A 17,117-nucleotide genomic window follows, 5' to 3' on the forward strand; every position below is an offset into this window, starting at 1 on the left:
GCCTTGTGCCTATGTTAATGGCCACCTCGACTTGAGTTCCCACTACCCTGAAGACTCTCTGGAACCTTCAGTATGTGCAACATGAAAGAGACAGCTCTCCCTCCCACCCCAGCTTGGAATAGACACAGCTTGGGAAGAAACCTAGGGGTCCCTCCTGTTTTCTTTCCTCAGTCCTGGTAGAGTTCTTTACTTATTCTTGTTATAATCCCACTTTGTCCCTGTATCCTTTATACAAAAGACCCCAAACCCCCACCTTCCCTACTTTTATAATGCTTTTTACCAAGGAGCTGCAAGCCTATAATAAGGGTAAGTGGTGAAAAGGAAAACCAGCCATACTTTTCCTTCCAAAGGTAATTAGGCTAATTTCCCTCAGTCTTTTTCCCCACAATCTTTCCAGCCTGTCTGCATGTGTAAAGCAACACTCTTTTTTTCTGTAGCTTCCCCAGGTGCTTCCACTTCCTGTGGCTGGGATGGAATCTGGGGCCCCAGGCCCAAGGCTCTGTCTGGTCCTTGTAGGAAATGGGCCAGACAATATCCCTGGAGCAGTGTGACTCCTGTGGGTCCATCCCTGCAATTGCAGCATCCCCAGCAGCCCATGTCTTCCTGTGGTCACATCAGCAGCCACGAGAGAGAATGCCTTCCACACGTTCCGCAGCATAATCTCACATTGGCCTGTGTTCATTACTGGTGCATATGGGTGACCTATTGCTACCAGTTCATCGTAAGGGGGAAAAGTGCTCTTTGGAGATTTTTCAACTTTTTTTTTTTTCTCTTGATAAGGTACAGGGTTGCACACAACAATTCATTCAACCAACAACTATTAAAACCCTGTGTACCAACCACATTTTAGGAATTTATTTATGGATGTAAAAGATACAGTCCCTGTACTCAAGAACTTATAGTGTGGGGCTGGGGAAGAGAAAGGAAGTTGAGAAAATGAGGAAATAGAACATTGTGTGGTATGTGCTCTGACAAAGGTGAGCTCAGATTTCGGTGGCAGAAGATCTTGGTGGAACATGATTTCTGATTAAGGGTTGGCCATATCAAGGAAGAGGAAAGGATAAGAAGAACATTCCAGGAGGTAGGCAAAGCACATGCAAAGGCAGAGAGGTAGGAGAGGGAGGTTTGTTTTGGGAATTAGGTGAATCCATACACCCAGAACGTGGGGTGCTAAGAGAAGCATCATCCAAACGCTGTCTCCTGGTCCCTCTTCGGCCTTGTATTTGTAAGGTCACTGCCGAGTGTTGCCGTGAAACATAGGTTTTATTTTTGTCTATGCAAATCCATTTTGAGCTTCTCTGAGATTAGTCATTGAGGTGATAGAAAGAGCAACAGACCTGGAGACAGATGACGCAGAAGCCTTTTTTTAACAGCCTAACCTCAAGCAGTTCTTTAACTTCTCATCTGCATAGTGGAGATCCATTCACTAACTCAGCAAAAATTCTCTAAGTAGGTATCTGGTACTAGGTAAAGCTGAGAGGGGTGCCTGGGTGGCTCAGTTGGTTAGATGTCTGACTCTTGGTTTTGGCTCAGGTCATGATCTCAGGGTCCTGAGATTGAGCCCCATATCAGGTTCTGTGCTCAGTGGGGAGTCTTAAGATTCTCTCCCTCTGCCCCGCCCCGACCCCCTCCCTCTCTCTAAAAAATAAAAAAAAAAGATAAAGCCCAGAACAGAAGTAACTTCTGTCCTCATGAAGCTGACGTGAAATTCAGTAGCGATAATAATTTCTGTCCTAACATTTAAGGACCAAAATAGATAAGGCATATTTGCTTTAAAAGCATAAAACACTCTAAAAGGTAAAACCTCATTGCCCAGCCCCTGGTGTAGGATGAATATCCCTGAGAGCTGAGGGCCACTGTCACACACAGATGGGAATGAAATACCTCTGTCAGCTCTGAAGTACGTGTGGGGACAGAGAGAGAGGTAAAGAGGCAACATCAATGTTATAGGAAAATTTAGAAGTGTGAATTGAGAATAATTTTGCTTTTGATAAAGAGCCCTTCTCAAACCAGGCACCAAACTCAGAATCAGAAAATCTAATGACTTGGAGGGGGCCTTCGAGACCAAGGACATTCTAGCCCAACCCTGTCATTATATAGAGGAGGAAACCGAAGCCAGAGGAGGTGCATTGACTTTCTCATGGCCTCTCCGCTACCTGAAGCTGAATCAAAGGTAGAATCCAGATTTCCTAACTCCCTATTAACTCCAGGTGTGTTTGATGTTGCAGGTAAGCTTAGTAACCACCCCCCTCCCCAGGTGATTCATAAGGCGAGGCAAGAATAAACGTAGATAAGGGTAATATAACATGCGAGGCAAGAATAAACGTAGATAAGGGTAATATAACATGTAAAGCATAATTATCTCCAGCGCTAGTGCTAGAAGCACACAACCCTTTCTCAAGGTTGTGCCTTTAGCCCTGCACAGTCTTCCTGCCACTCACCCGATCGCTAACATGTGCTGGGAATTCTGTATGCTCTTTTAATAACTCATTCAATCCTCTGAGCAACTCTGAGAAAGCGGCCAGCCTTATTCCCGGTTTACAGAGAAGCTGAGGTCCAGAGAGTAGTTAACCCCTGGCTCAAGGACAAACGGCTAGTTAAGTGGCAAAACTGGGCCTCCTGGACATTCTGGCTCCAGAGTCCACGATCCCTACTCCGATAGTGGTTTGCCCGGTACTTCAGGCAGGCCCCACCCTTCACAGAAGGAAGGGCCCCGCTTTTCTCATACCCTCTGAGTGTTGAGTTGATTTAGTAAAAATCGGGAATTGGCACGATTTACCTATGCTCCCAGTGTGCCTCGGCGGACCCAGGTATTTCAAAAACTCAGATCTCGGATGCGGAGCGCAGACGGACGTCTGTAGGTGAGTCCCAGGGAAACGACTCAGGCCCAGGCTGGGCCTTCCCAGAGGTTTTGCCAGCCATGAAATTCACTCCGGCCATTTATTCTCATTCTTGATGACACCTTTTTTAAGTCGGGATTGTTGGGCTAACGTAAGTCACCAGGGCTCTCATTTCTATCAGTAGGACAAAACACTTTTTTTTTTTAAAGGATTTTGAAATAATTATAACCTCACAGGAAGTTGCAGCAATAGTACAGAGGCCATGCACTCTCCACCCACCTGCAAAAGGCATTCTTCAAAACAAGTAGAACTACGTTTCCTAACGGAATGTGGATAATGGTGATGCTCCGGGTCCTTCTGAACCATTCGTGATCTTTCACCACATCTGCCATGGACAAGCAACTATTACTGTTATCAAATACAGAAGGCAAATTCAAAGGCCATGTTTTTGGCAACTGAAAATCATAGGACTTGAACCAGGAATTTTTGGCTTTTAAAATATGAAAAAAGACCACCTCTCTTTCTCTGGGTTGTTAGTTTTGGCAACTGAAAATCATAGGACTTGAACCAGGAATTTTTGGCTTTTAAAATATGAAAAAAGATCACCTCTCTTTCTCTGGGTTGTTAGAGTTTAACCCCTCTGTAAACGCTCGGACACCGTTTTAAGTCACAACATCTCCTGGAAGTCTCTGGTGAGGCAGTTTGCAGAATATAAAACATGGAGACACGAACTCTTCACGTTGAGCAAGTGCTCTAGTTGTTGGCAGTGATGGTGAACTGGACTCTGGGGACTTCTAGGTTCTGCACTGACTTCCCCCCTCTCGGATCCCACGTCCCTTAATTTATCTGCTTCTTCTCTTCCAGGAATAGTGGCAGCCGCTCATCCTTAGTCTTTCCTTGCCTGGGTATCGTTCATGTCCTTTGAAAACCTGAAAAAGGTGCCATGGAGGATATCGAAAGCTAAGGTTCCATAGTGGCAGAATCAGATAAATCAGTGGAATCAGAACAAACATGCTCTACTTCTGTCATCCCAGCCCAGAGGGCAGAACCAGGCATGGACCCAGGCCCTATTATCCTGAACAGAATGTCAGGCGCAGGCCATATGGCAGCCCCAGCAGGTCATCTGGTAGAATAAGCCAATTTCCAAAGACAGGCTGAGTCCTTTGGCATCTCAGTCCTGCCTTGGAACCCTGAGCTCTTCCTTTGTCTAGAATGGTTCCTTTCCTGGAGGCCCACAGGGAGCAGCTGGGCCTAGCTGGGGCTCTGTGTATGGAGGAGATAACAAAAAAAAAAAAGGCTTTTAATTTCTCTTGTCACCAAGTTAGCCTGGAAAGCCCTGCAGTCCTCCCTGAAAAAAGGACACACTGTTGTGCTCATATCTGCCACAGCAATCTTCTGCTATCTAATTTTCTTTTTTCTTTTTCAATCATAGAAGATCCCTATGTTTTGTGTTTTCACAAAGCTAGCCCTCCTCTTGATCTCTTAAGAAGTTGATGTGTTTGTCATTTGCCTGGATAGCAGATCCTCTCGGCTTAGATATGGGGCTCATCCTCTCATTACTTTCTTGTGTTATTTTCACATTAAATGAAGATTGCTTCTAGGACAATTTAGCTTTAAAATGTTACCCAATTTGAGTCAGGACGGACCGGCAAAACTTGTAGATAAGTTGTCACTAGAATTCTGCTCCCTGGAGCCATGGTTCTTCTCAGAGGTCAAATTCTGAGATCCCTGTTTCTGATTTGCTTAGGATTTGGCAAAGGCAGGTTAGATCCTGTTTTATGTCCCTTCCTGCTCAATTCCTTTTAAGTTCAATTCCTTTTTGAATTATTAATATTTGACCAGAAGCATTACTGATGGAGATGTCGGTGTGCTTTGCTTTAAAAAACTTCAGACTTAAACTGAAAACCTTACATAAGAGCTGCTTTAATTTTCAGAAAACTTTAAAAATAACCAGCTTTCCTCATGCATGTAAAATTAAATTAAAATAAACATAATTGACCCGACTTTGGGGAAGACATCGATTATAAAGGCAAGGCATTAATAGAGAACACAACAGGCTTCCGTACCCTGCAGCGTGCCCGCATCTCCCTTCCCGGGCATCTACTGCCTCCTTCCTTTTTTCTTCTATCAGAATCAAGCCCAAAGGAAAGATCTTAGAAAGGTATTCATACTGATTTCTGGCTTTGTTATGCTTTAGCACTACTTACTTTTTAGCTGGAAAGAGGCTATCAGCCAAAGGGAAGAATTACCCATTGCAGGATCTCTGCCTAATGGCTGGCTGATTTTTATTTTATTTTTGTTTGTTGGGTAGTGGGGGGTCAAGTAGGCTTCCTGCCAGTCCCGTAGACCCTGTTCTTTAATCTCAGGAACAGCCCTGCTTTCCTCTCCTTTGTTCTGGGAAAGCTGCAGAATGAACAGGAATTCCAGTGGGGAGTGACAGAAATCATTTACCCCTTTGGCCTGTGTTACCCATCACTCCTGGATCAAAGAGCCATTTGTTAGTGATGGGTAAGTGTGAAAAGAGGCATCTGTTGCCATTTGTAAAGAACCTCTTGGTTTTGCAGCACCTGGAAACTCATGGACTGGGGGCTAATGAGGATTGCGTGCCAACGTCGTAGGAGAACATTGTAGACTCAAGACTGTAGGTGTTTGGGGCAATGGTAGAGACATGTGCATGTGGCACCTGTGCCATAGCCGAGTCCCGTCACATGTACAACCTCTTTCATATATCTACCTCTTCCTATATCCACTAAATACTGGCTGAAGACCTCCTAGGTGCCAGTCCCCATGCCTGATGCTGGGATAGAGGCTGACTAAAATCTGCTCTCTCTTCCAAGCATCCCAGTTTAATAGAGAAAATGTGAACACAAGTAATTACTATGATATGGTAAGTTCCGTAATAGAAGTATTTACATAGTAGTACAGTTGATTAGCCATCCTTAGGAGAACAGTGTGGCCAGAGGAGAGGAATTTGGGGTTGAGGGAAAGAATAGGAAAGAGGCAAACGCCAGCGACATTTCGAGTTGGTAAGTAGACAGTTTCCAAGAAGGGCATTTGAGAGAAAATAGTGTTCACGGGAGCCAATGCTTTGGGATCAAGGTGGGGAATTACTGGTAGATGAAACAGAAGGTGGTGAGAATCAGATTGTGGAGAACCCTGTAAATCTTGAAAATGAATTTTATCATCAGGCCTTTAGGAGGAACCATCAAATTGTTTTTAGACAAGAAGGTAACACGATACTGTTTGTGCTTTGGAAAGATCATTCTAATGGCTTTTGGAGAATGAACTTAAGTCTGTGAGAGCAAAAACCAGTTAAGGGTGTGTTCTAGAGCAGTAAAGGGAGAAATTCAATAGGGTGTGCTAACAGATTGGAGAAGATGATAGAGAGGGGAAAATCTAGGATGACTCTCAGGTTTAAGGCTTAAATGACTGAGTAGGATATTAAAAATATCAGTAATGACAGCAACAATAAGAGTAGTTGTAACTATCGGATCCTTACCAGGTGCAGAGGATTTGGCTACATGTGTTGCATAGATGATTTCACTGAATCATTGTAATGATGTAAGTGCTGGAATTATCCTCATTTTAGGTGAGAAACCTTGCAACTTTGAGAGATGAAGTAATATATCCAAGGTCACATGGTTGGTAAGTGACAATGTATGAATTTGAACCCAGGCACATTGAGCCCAGAGCCTGTGCTCTGTAGGGAATTTAGCAGGAGGACAAGTCAGGGCAAAGTATATGAAGTTCAGGTTTGCACTTTCTGAATTTAAAGTGCTTATATTTTACTGAGGTCAAAATATCTGACTTTGGACAGAGACTTTGGACAGCTGGCTCTGCAGCTGAGGAATGTGGTCTGTGCTGGACACATGGATTTGGCATTCATCAGTTAATTGGTGGTAGTGAAAAAGGTGGGTGTAGTGTGGGTGAATCTCCAAAGAGCCAAGTGGAACCATGAAGAATTACATCTAAGAGTGAGTGTAGTGGGACAAGTTGGAGAAGTTTGCTGAAAAGGAGTAGCTAGACAAGTAAGGAGATTACTATGAAAGCCAGAGGTGATATTCAAGAGCTGAGTAGGGACCAACATGATTAAATACCTCAGGGAGATGAAAGAAGATTTAGAATGAGGGTTGAGTTGGGTTTGGCAATTTGGTGGTTGATGGACAAGAGTTGAAGTTAGACTGAAGTGGGTGAAAAACTTAATAAAAAGTGAGAAAATGGAGACAATGGGCTCAGACCTTTCTTCAGAGAAACTTGGTGGAGATGGTGAGAGACAGGGAGATAACACAGGCCACCTCAGGATTAGGGGAGATACTGTGTGTCTGTGATGGGAGTCACTTGAGATGCTCACATGTTGAGGGGAAAGAACCTGTGGAGCAATGGGGATTACACCAGGATGTTTATCTGAGTAGGCAGAAGGAGTCCTCTCTCCTCCAGCCCTCAGAAGATCATGGACTCTTAGGGAAAGAGGTGTTCCTATACTTCTAGTCCCCCCACCCCACTTTTATTACATGAAGAAACTCAAGCCAGAGACTTGTCGGGGATCACACAGCAAGTCTATGTTCCCAAATCTCCTGGTTCCTGGTCCCTTTCCCCTCCTGCTGCCAGTGTCAGTGGGAAAAGAATCCCTGATGTGTTCTTTATTCCAAGTCCCCAGTTGCCCACAAGGTTTCTTCCCTGCTCCTTGAAAATGCACATCCTTCCAGATTCTGATGTGTCAGCAGGAACTCAGCTGTGTGGAGGGTGAGTCAGAGAGCTGATTCGTCACTTCCTCAACAAGCCATGGGGCAGTGTTTTAGGTGGTTGATTATAAAGTGTCATTAAAATGACAAAGCCTCTTTGAGCACTTTGAGAACTTGGGTACCCAAGTTCCCAGAGGGCAGAAGGCTCTCAGATTCAAGAGCCTTTCAGCCACCTCTTCCTGGCCCAGAGTAAGAGAGGATGTATTTGTTCACACATGGCACCTGGTCCACAAGCCTGTGTGAAGGAGACGATTGGGCAGTGTGGTGGGGGTAGCACTAGACATTCCTTACACCAGAGAGTTGGTGCTCTTCCAAGAGATCCCATTGGTCAGGAGTCACTTGGTGAGCCTGGATGCAGGGAGCTACCAGGTCCTCAGAAGGGCTTAGAATACCCACCTCAACTCTGCTTAAGGGTCTTCTGAAACTAGTAGGTTCGTCATCTCTTCCTCTCATCTTCTTATATTTAAAAGGCTATATTATCAGCCTGGTTGTCATATCATTCTGATTAAATACTGATGTTGAGCACTTACTAAAATCTACAGCCCTACACAGAACATACTGCTCGAATCCAGACATGAAAATGCTATATAAACAAGAACCTTTTGTAATTGACCTTCAATTACAACCTTCTGAGTATTGGTAGGTTCCAAAGAATAACAATTAACTTGCTTCTCTTTGCTCTTTTTCAATCTACCTAAACCCATTGCTCCCTTTCCACTCTGTCCTGTGGGGCTGTTAGGTGGCAGACCTATAACTCCTGTAACTAACTCCAGGGGCCGTCATTCTCATCGACTGCAATGTGAACAGTGCCCCCTGGAATTTCATAGACTATAGAATGAATGGTGCCCCTTACACTACAGCTCTGGTTTCACCCCCATTCTTTCCTTTAGTCACAGCATATTCAACTAAAAGAATGCTGTTTGGGAGTAGAACCTAGGGTTTCCTGGCTCTGCTGCCCTTTGTTATAGTTGTTGTTTGTTTATTTAACAGTATTAAATAAATCTAGATTAGACAGGAGTCTGAAAAGCTAATCTTGCCCTGAGAGATTCAGCAGGGCTTGTAGTGATTCAGGCCCCATGATTAGTTTTGTTTCTTCCTTCATCTGCTGTTCATTCACAGTTGTCTCAAGTATAGACAACCGTAAGACATGCTTATCCCAAGGCACTGAGAAGAATCTTCCCTAGGCTCTAAAAAAAAATGAAGAAGACTTAACTAGGCCAAGGATGGGAGACAAGAAGGGATATCCAGAGTGAAAGTAGGAACAAAGGCTTAATGGAAGTAGGTGGAATGACACAGTCCATGGCCAGATACAGGGCCAGAGTGGTAGAAGCACAAGTAAAGAAGGAGACAGGCTCAAATAAGACTGTGGAGATGGAGACAGGACTCAGAACATGGAAAGTCTTAATGGCTCCATTATAAAGATCAGGGCTTTCTCCAAAGAGTAATAGAAAGTTACTGGAGGATTGTGAGATTATATAAGCTTTATATTCTGAAGGAAAATGCTTATTGCATTTAGACATGATCGAGAGACAAACAAGGGGCAGGCAGAATAGGTAAGAGGTCAAAAGAATGCCATATAAGGGAAGGCAGGGATTGGTAGTGTTTTGAAAAGCTGTGAACAGTCAACTGTGTCTAAAGCTACTGGATAATTATATGAGACAGGGCTGGAAGCACCCATTGCAATTAGCTACCTGGAGGTCATCATGTCTTTACTGAAAAGTGTTATTGAGAGAGGAGCTAGAACAGAGGAAGTAGAAGAATGAGTGGGAGGTGAGGAAATGACAACAGTGAGAATATAGAACTTTAAGTGTCTGTCTGTGCATGGAAGGAAGGAGGTAGGTGGTAGCTAGAGAAGGATCTGGGGTCACAGAAGCTTTTTACTTTTCCTTTTTTTTTTTGAGATGAGAGAAGCTTAGACAAATTGAGTGCTGATGGACAGTATTTAATCAATAAAAAGAGACTATACCAGAGAGAGAAAAACATAGTCCATGCTTTTTCTATTCCAGGAAAGACAGAAAGGTTTGGGTTTAAAGCACATGGAGAGGACTTGGGTGGGGGGTGAAAACTTCTCTTAAAACAGGACAGAAGGGGGCACCTGGGTGGCTCAGTTGGTTGGGCGACTGCCTTCGGCTCAGGTCATGATCCTGGAGTCCCGGGATCAAGTCCCACATCGGACTCCCTGCTCGGCGGGGAGTCTGCTTCTTCCTCTGACCCTCCCCCCTCTCATGTGTTCTCTCTCATTCTCTCTCTCTCAAATAAATAAATAAAATCTTTAAAAAAAAAAAAAAAACAGGACAGAAGGAAGAAATACTAGATGAGGATGCAATGAGTCTGACTGGTAATGGGAAGGGGAGGAGGGGAATTGAGGAAGGTTCCTGTCTCATGGCTTTTTCTTTCTGACTGAAGTAGCTATGGGGCAGCAGGGAAGAATGTAGTGGAGTGAGGAAAAAGATCAGATGAGGGCTTTGAAGAGAATAGGAAAAGTTTAAACTTTATTGATTTGGGGAGTGGGCAAACCTGGTAGAGAAACATACCCTCCCCACAGATTATAGTGCTACTTGTAGTCAGTGACCAAGAATTCTGTGATGTTACTACCAAATTGTCCCAGAGTGTGGTTGTCTTCACTGGGGCTCAGCTGCGCTGGGGCAGGTGCAGAAGGTGAAGGGTTGAGTTCATCCAAGAACTTTACAAGAAAACCTGATAAGGATACAAAGGATGAAGGAGTCTAGAATATAGGCTAAAGTATTATTACAATGATTGACTATTGACTGTTACATCTAAGATGGATAAAGTGCTACGTCAAGATTGAGGAAGCTTAATGAATTAGACAAAATGAGATCAGTTAGGAGACTGATGGCCCTGATGAGAAGAAGGAGCAGTCATGGTGAAAATGGTGAGACAAATAAACTGGAAGGACAAGAGATTGACAGCAAAGCATGAGGTGCATGACTTTATGAGTTTTGAGGTGAAGAAGCTACAGCTGATGACAAGTGCCAGAATGGAACCATAGACTGGGACTACTGAAGTCTTTGAACTTCACTTCTTAGAGAAAGTGACTAGGACATTATCAGCTGAAAAGGAGGAGGAGAGGCAGGCCTCAAATAGAAAGATTTGTTTTGAAGAGCATGAAGTTCCAAGATCTGGAGGAATAATTGGGAAGGTGGGAGGAACCAACTCCACTTTCAGATCCTGAGGTATATGCAGTAGGAGAGTCTGAACAGCTCCTCTTCAAGAAGTGGCATCCCCAGAAGATAGCCAGAGCCTTAAAATCAGCGTGGTATCCTTCTGGGTTCTTTGGGTTGGGGATAAAGTAGGCCTACTCCATTTCTGAATTCTCATTTCCTTTGCACTAATATAATTTTCAAGGAGACAGAGATTCTATGCCAATTTATTTATCTGGGATTCGTTAATTTTGAATTTGGTCACTATTCTATAACTATAAAAAGAACTTCTCATCAAAAACTAATGATGTACTATGGTGACTAACATAACATAAAAAAAAGAACTTTTATTAACAAACCCTGTACATTATCCTGCTTAAAGAACTCCCATTCAGTATTTCTTTTAGTCTGGATTTGCTAACAACAGATCTCTAGGCTTTTGTCTGTCTAAAATGTCTTTGTTTTGCCTTCATTTTTGAAGAATATTTTCACTCGTAATAGAAATCTTGCCTGAGAATTTACTTTCTTTCAGCACTTTAAAAATGTCATTCTATGGTCTGTTGGATTCCATCATTTCTACTGGTAAGTCAGCTGTCAGTATTATTCTTGCTTCTTTGAAGGTAAAATTTCTTTTAGCTTTTAACATTTTTTTTGTCTTTGTGTTCAGCATCTTGACTATGATGTGTTCAAGTATGTTTTTCTTTGTATTTAGAAGTTCTAGTTTCTGGAATATGAGACTTACAGTTTTTGGCCAGTTTTGAAAAAGAATGCCGCCATTATCTCATCAAATGTTGCTTCCATCCACATCTCTCTCTCTCTTCACTCACCAGCACTCTGATGTTAGATGTTTTCATAAGATCCTATGTGTCTCTTACTCTTTCATCTGTTTTTCCCAACATCTTTGCTCTCCATGTTTCTGTTTGATATTTTCTATTAGCCCATCTTCTAGTTCACTAATTTTGTCTTCAGGTATAAGAAATACATTGCTAAACACATCTATTACAATGCTTTAATGATTGTGCTTTTTTAGTTGTAAATTTTCCATCTAATTCTCTATTAATAGAGTTCAGTTCTCTGGTGAAATTTTCCATTTTGTCATCTTTTTTCTTGGACAAAATAAACAATTATTTTTTAAATTGATCTCTCATAACTCTAATATCTGGCTTACCCATGGGCCTATTTCAGTTGTCTTCCTTTCTCTCTTAGTCTTAGTTCTTGGAATGTCTAGTAATTGCTGTTAAGAATTTTATATAAAAAACTGTAGTCTCCAGATAATAGTATTTTCCTCTAGAGAGGACTCACCTTATCCTTTATTCAAGGAGCTAGAGTGGGAAGAGATTACATCTATTCAATCCAGCACTTGGTTTTTTGGAGACCAAGTTGGAGTTTTTATACAATTTTGTCTACCTCATGTTTGCCTCCTCTCCTTAGGGTATAGATCTTCAGAGGTCCAAAAGAAAGTCTGCAGATATTTATTGGGATTCCTTCATGGTGGGCCCTAAACTTGATACTACCAAAAATCTGGCTTTTCTTTATAGCTACACTCTCATCTTTAGGTAGCTTAAGAATTAGCAAATCCTGGGGCACCTGGGTGGCTCAGTTGGTTAAGTGTCCAACTCTTGGTTTCAGCTCAGGTCATGATCTCAGAGTCTTGAGTTCAAGTCCCGCATCAGGTTCTGTGCTCAGCGGGGAGTCTGCTTGAAGATTCTCTCCCTCTGGCCCTCCCCCAACTCTCTCTCTCTCTTTCTTGCAAATAAAAAAAAATCTTTTTAAAAAAAGAAGTAGCAAATCCCATAATATGAAATTAAGTGCTAAGTGTGGAGCTCATTTCCTGGCACCCTCCCTTCTCTCAAGGATTCTGCCACCCAAACCCTTGCTATCCTGGCAGCTCTGAACTGCTTTTAAGAACTTCCCTCATTATGTTTAGGCTTTAACATCAGATATATGTGGGAGATGCCTATATATAATACCAAAAAATGACAAAATACACTTACTCAGTTTCCCCCGTTCTCTGGTTGAAAGGAAAAAAAAATCTCATTTAGGCATGTTCTTTACTGTACCCTTACACATGAGGAAGGTGGTTTCCTCCTCCTCAGAAGCATCTATGTCTGTGAAACTGTATCTTAATCCTCTAAGAACACCCCTGTCATTGTTATGATGGTACTCATAAATGGTTTTGTGAATGGTTGTACATGATAAAAGAGTAATAAGCATTTCTTTCCCCTTCTGGGGTCATGTTTGCCCAATAAGATGTAACAATAATAGTCATAATAATACCCACTAAAATTTACTAGGCATTTATTATGGGCCAGGTTCTATGTTAGGTGTTTTATTTAGGCTGTCTCATTTAATCCTCAGAAGAGCCTAGGAGGTAGTAATGGCAAATTTCCTAATTTACGCTTAAGGAAACTGAGGCTTCAAGAGGTTAGTCTTAAACAAGATCCCAGAGCCAGGAAGTAAATGGCACAAGCAAGTTTGAACCAGACTTTTCAAACCCCAAGGTCTATATTTTTCCAACATTTTGCCCTACCTCTTGACTTGTTCTCCTTCAGCATAAGTAGTCTCACTATTTTCCTGAGCCCCAGAATTCGGGGCTGAGAATTTAAATAAGGTAAAAGCCAGATAGTCTGAGGAGTTTATATGCAAAATAAATCTCCCTGGTTCATTTCTCGCAGGTATTTCTAGATCCTCCCCTTCCCAACTCAGTCTTACTTTGATATATATTTTACATTAAATACTTCCATTTATAATTTCTATGGCAAATCTGAAAGTAATTTTTTAAAATAAAGCTTTATGCAGGGACAGGAAGCAATTAGTGGTGGGGCTTTATTTTTAGAGGATGAGATAGGTGGGGGTAGGGTATGAGGAGAAATTGCTTTCTGCAGTGTCAGATGAGTTGAGTGAGTTATAGGAAATGATAGCTCAGCCGGCAACTTGGTGCTTGCCAGTGAGTCAGCAGTGATTTCATCCTCAGCCTCAATGCTGGAATCACAGATGCGAGAGACACCTTTCCTGGTGAGGGCCCCTCCCTGTCCTGCTGTCTGGGACATCAAGGTTCTGCCCACATGATGTGAACCATTCAGTTATCTGTCATGGTGGAGAAAGATTCACAGAACCGTCTGCCTCTTGTTTTCACACAGATATTTCTAAGTTTCTTTAGGATTGATGGGTGCTCCTGATTTTTTCCCCTGACACTCCAGGAGAAACACCCAGTGACTTTCCATCCAGAGGATGAAGTTTGGGATTGATGTCATAGCAGCATGTTGTTCTTATGGCAACATTTCACGTGTTTATACTACTTCAACTTTCCAGGGTCTGTATAAATGGCGAAACATGGAAGCACGATGGAAAAGTGAGACAGGAAGACTCTGCGTTAGGAGAAGTCGTACATTAAAAGAGGTCACCTTGTCATCATTGAAAATATGTGCATGTGACAGGAAGACTAGAACCAAATCATTACAGTTGTTGTGTTAGGATGGTCAGATTGACAGTGATTATTTTTTACCTTCTTTTCCAGGTTTAATAAATAGGCTCAAGTTGTGAAAATTATTCTAAAGATAATCCTTTTGTATTTTAAAATAACTCTCTGTGGGGAAAAAATGGCCAAATAGCTTTAACATTTTAGGACATCTTTTTCCCAGACTCTGCCCGGATTCTTCGGTCAAGGTCATGTGCATGGTGTTCAGTAGGGAATGAGTGAGGAGATCTAACTTTGCTCAGAATTTATAGGAGCCAGACACTTACTTCCTTTTCACCCAGTGGAAGGTGGTATTATTCCCATGTTATAAATAAATAAATGAACACTCAGAGAGACAGAAGAAGCTTCCTCAGGTCAGTCAGCTAGTAATTGTGGAGTTCCAACCAAGCCCAAGTCAGACTACTGCCAACAACCACACTTTTTTGACTTGAGTACAAAATGATGCTGCCACGGGTCCCACTCCACCATGCTTTTTGCAGAGCATTTCCGATGGGTTAACTTACTGCTGAATTAATCCTCCATCAAGAAAAAATGTATTGCAAGATTGTTCTCTCTTTTGCAAAACTAGGATTCTAAAATTCACGTATACTCGGTTTCTACTTTAGTTAGAAAGACAAACATTGAGAGCATTGCATAGCTTACATACCTGTGCATCTGTGTGTTTGGCATTAAGAAGATAAAAGAGGCACAGTAAGTACCCAGTTGAGTAGTTGGACTCACCCAGAATTTGAAGTGATTCTCATGATCTCTCCTAAAGTTCTTAGGTAGATGAGACTGTAGATAAAGCTAACTACTCTACCGTTCAGTATAGTAGCTGTGAGGGATAATTATGGCCGAGGACGCGGTAGTATTGTTGCAAAGTAGAGCATTTACAGTTTCAAAAAAGCCATCCCGTTGGCCCAGCAGAGCCCTAATTTTCTTGTTTAATAAATTAATAACAGCTAAAGATTTTTTAAATTTTTTGACGGGTAATGTGCAACTAATGCTTAATATTATGCTCAACTAATGTTGAGATGCTGACATAAAATATATTGCACATTGTAAATGTACAATTTGAGAAAATCTAACATATGCATGCACCTGTGAAGCATCATGTCAATAAAGATAATGAATATATTCATTAGTCCAAAGAGATTTTTTGTAATGCTATATTTTTGAAGGAAAAAAAAAAAAAACAGTCACTTCATTTCGTCATTTAATTTAATGAAAAGAGCCCGGATGGAGACTCAGGTGATGTGAGTCTGTACCCTGATCATGCTCTAAATAGCTCCCTGAAATTCAGTGAGTCCCTTAATTTTTCTAGCCCATGGTTTTCTCATCTGAAAAATGAGGGGGTTGGACTAGATGGTCCCTAAGGCTCCCTATGGTTCTAAAGTTCAATAAAGCTAAGAGGCCAGGCATACTTAGGGTATTGGTTTGTGTCCAAATGGTTTTATGTAAAAAGGTAGACTTCCCCAGTGGTCTGGTGTCAGCTGTGCTGCTTCCATCCTGTCCTGCTTAATTGGTAGATCGTGAAATCATTTCATTTCTTTTCATTCTCTTTCACCCTGATTCAATGTCATTCATGTCCTTGCTTCCATGTTGGTCTTAGTAAGCTAAGGGAACTGTTCTACTTAAGAATTTAGGGCTAAGGCTTGAGTAATGCTGGGAATTTGGCAACGCCTTTAGCAAGGGTCTGATGAGGGGCGACAGGACCATCAGCTCCCTGGATATTTGTGAGACAGCTTGGGCTTTTCATGGGGGGGTGGGGTGTGCAGAGACAAGCTGTACTGGATGTATTTCAGGCTGGGGGAAGGGAAGCAGATTGGAGTTTAATTAAAATTCTAATCCCAACTTAGCCCATCTTCTTGCCAAGTCAGCAGCCAGCATTTCTGTTTGTGGTTCTGGTGATCTTGCTGTGATGACATACATAGTTACCTCAAAAACTCCTGCAAATGTGCCTAAAACTTCCATATACTCACCAGATGCTTTAATCAGAGCTGGCATGTTGCCATCTTTGGCCTGTGTTTTCAGAGATACCTCACCCACCGCTGCCAGGGTTCCTGGTGGGAGGGGGGCACCGGAGAGAGCTTGTGGTGAAAATTGAACTGATTACAAATGAGAAAGTTTCATCACAGCATAGAGATCTTTCCAAATTGTTTCTGTTTTCCAGGTAGCTAAGTGGGATTTCTGAGGAGGGGCTGCTCTGACTTCATCTTGGCCCACCATGAGGTTCTTCCTGCTTTGTGCCTACATGCTGCTCCTGATGATTTCCCAGCTGAGGGCAGTCAGCTTTCCTGAAGATGATGAACCCCTCAATACAGTTGATTATCACTGTAAGTAATCTAAAGAGCATTCTTCTTTTCTGAGAAGGGAGCTTTCTTGGTTTTGATCCTCTACGTGTATTTGTTTTTAGAAAGAGAGTTTTATATGTCTCAAAACTGTTTTTGCATATTAATTGATCCAGAGCCCTTTCTTAGTGTTTGGAGAAAATGGGACAGCTTTGTTGGTTGCTTTTCTAAAGCAACCCATATATAGGTTATATATTTTCTGTTAAAAGAAAAAGACCATTTGCTAACATTCACCATCTTTTATTCATTTGTATTCAAGACCTTAAGAGAGGAATTTAGTTAAAACCCTTCTACAACTAGTATATACAGCTAATCAATGCTGTATATTGATTCTTCAGCTCCATAATCCTGACTGATAGTTTAGCCCATTTTTACTTGCAGATTCAAAGCAATATCCGGTTTTTAGAGGACGCCCTTCAGGCAATGAATCCCAGCACAGGCTGGACTTTCAGCTGATGTTGAAAATTCGAGACACACTTTATATTGCTGGCAGGTAATTTTCCTCTCGTTGGTTTATTAGATTAAAATTCTTTTCTCTTGTGGTGCTTGCATTAATGTGTCTAGTT

The 17,117-nt window shown here is 42.0% G+C and overlaps 1 protein-coding gene across 11 annotated transcripts in view; it reads left to right on the forward strand.

The window, feature by feature from the left end:
• Nucleotides 1–17,117, forward strand: part of SEMA6D (semaphorin 6D) — a 54,251-nt gene that overhangs the window by 23,411 nt on the left and 13,723 nt on the right. For all 11 annotated transcript variants that reach the window (XM_031028978.2, XM_031028987.2, XM_031028948.2 and 8 more), the window contains 2 exons: nt 16,374–16,536; nt 16,933–17,044. In XM_031028978.2, the coding sequence (XP_030884838.2) occupies nt 16,428–16,536; nt 16,933–17,044 (221 nt within the window). In that variant the 5' untranslated portion in view covers nt 16,374–16,427. The remainder of the gene's footprint in view (nt 1–16,373; nt 16,537–16,932; nt 17,045–17,117) is intronic.

Source organism: Leptonychotes weddellii, chromosome 9 (assembly GCF_054177405.1).
Source record: "Leptonychotes weddellii isolate Sample4059 chromosome 9, ASM5417740v2, whole genome shotgun sequence".
NCBI lineage: Eukaryota > Metazoa > Chordata > Mammalia > Carnivora > Phocidae > Leptonychotes > Leptonychotes weddellii.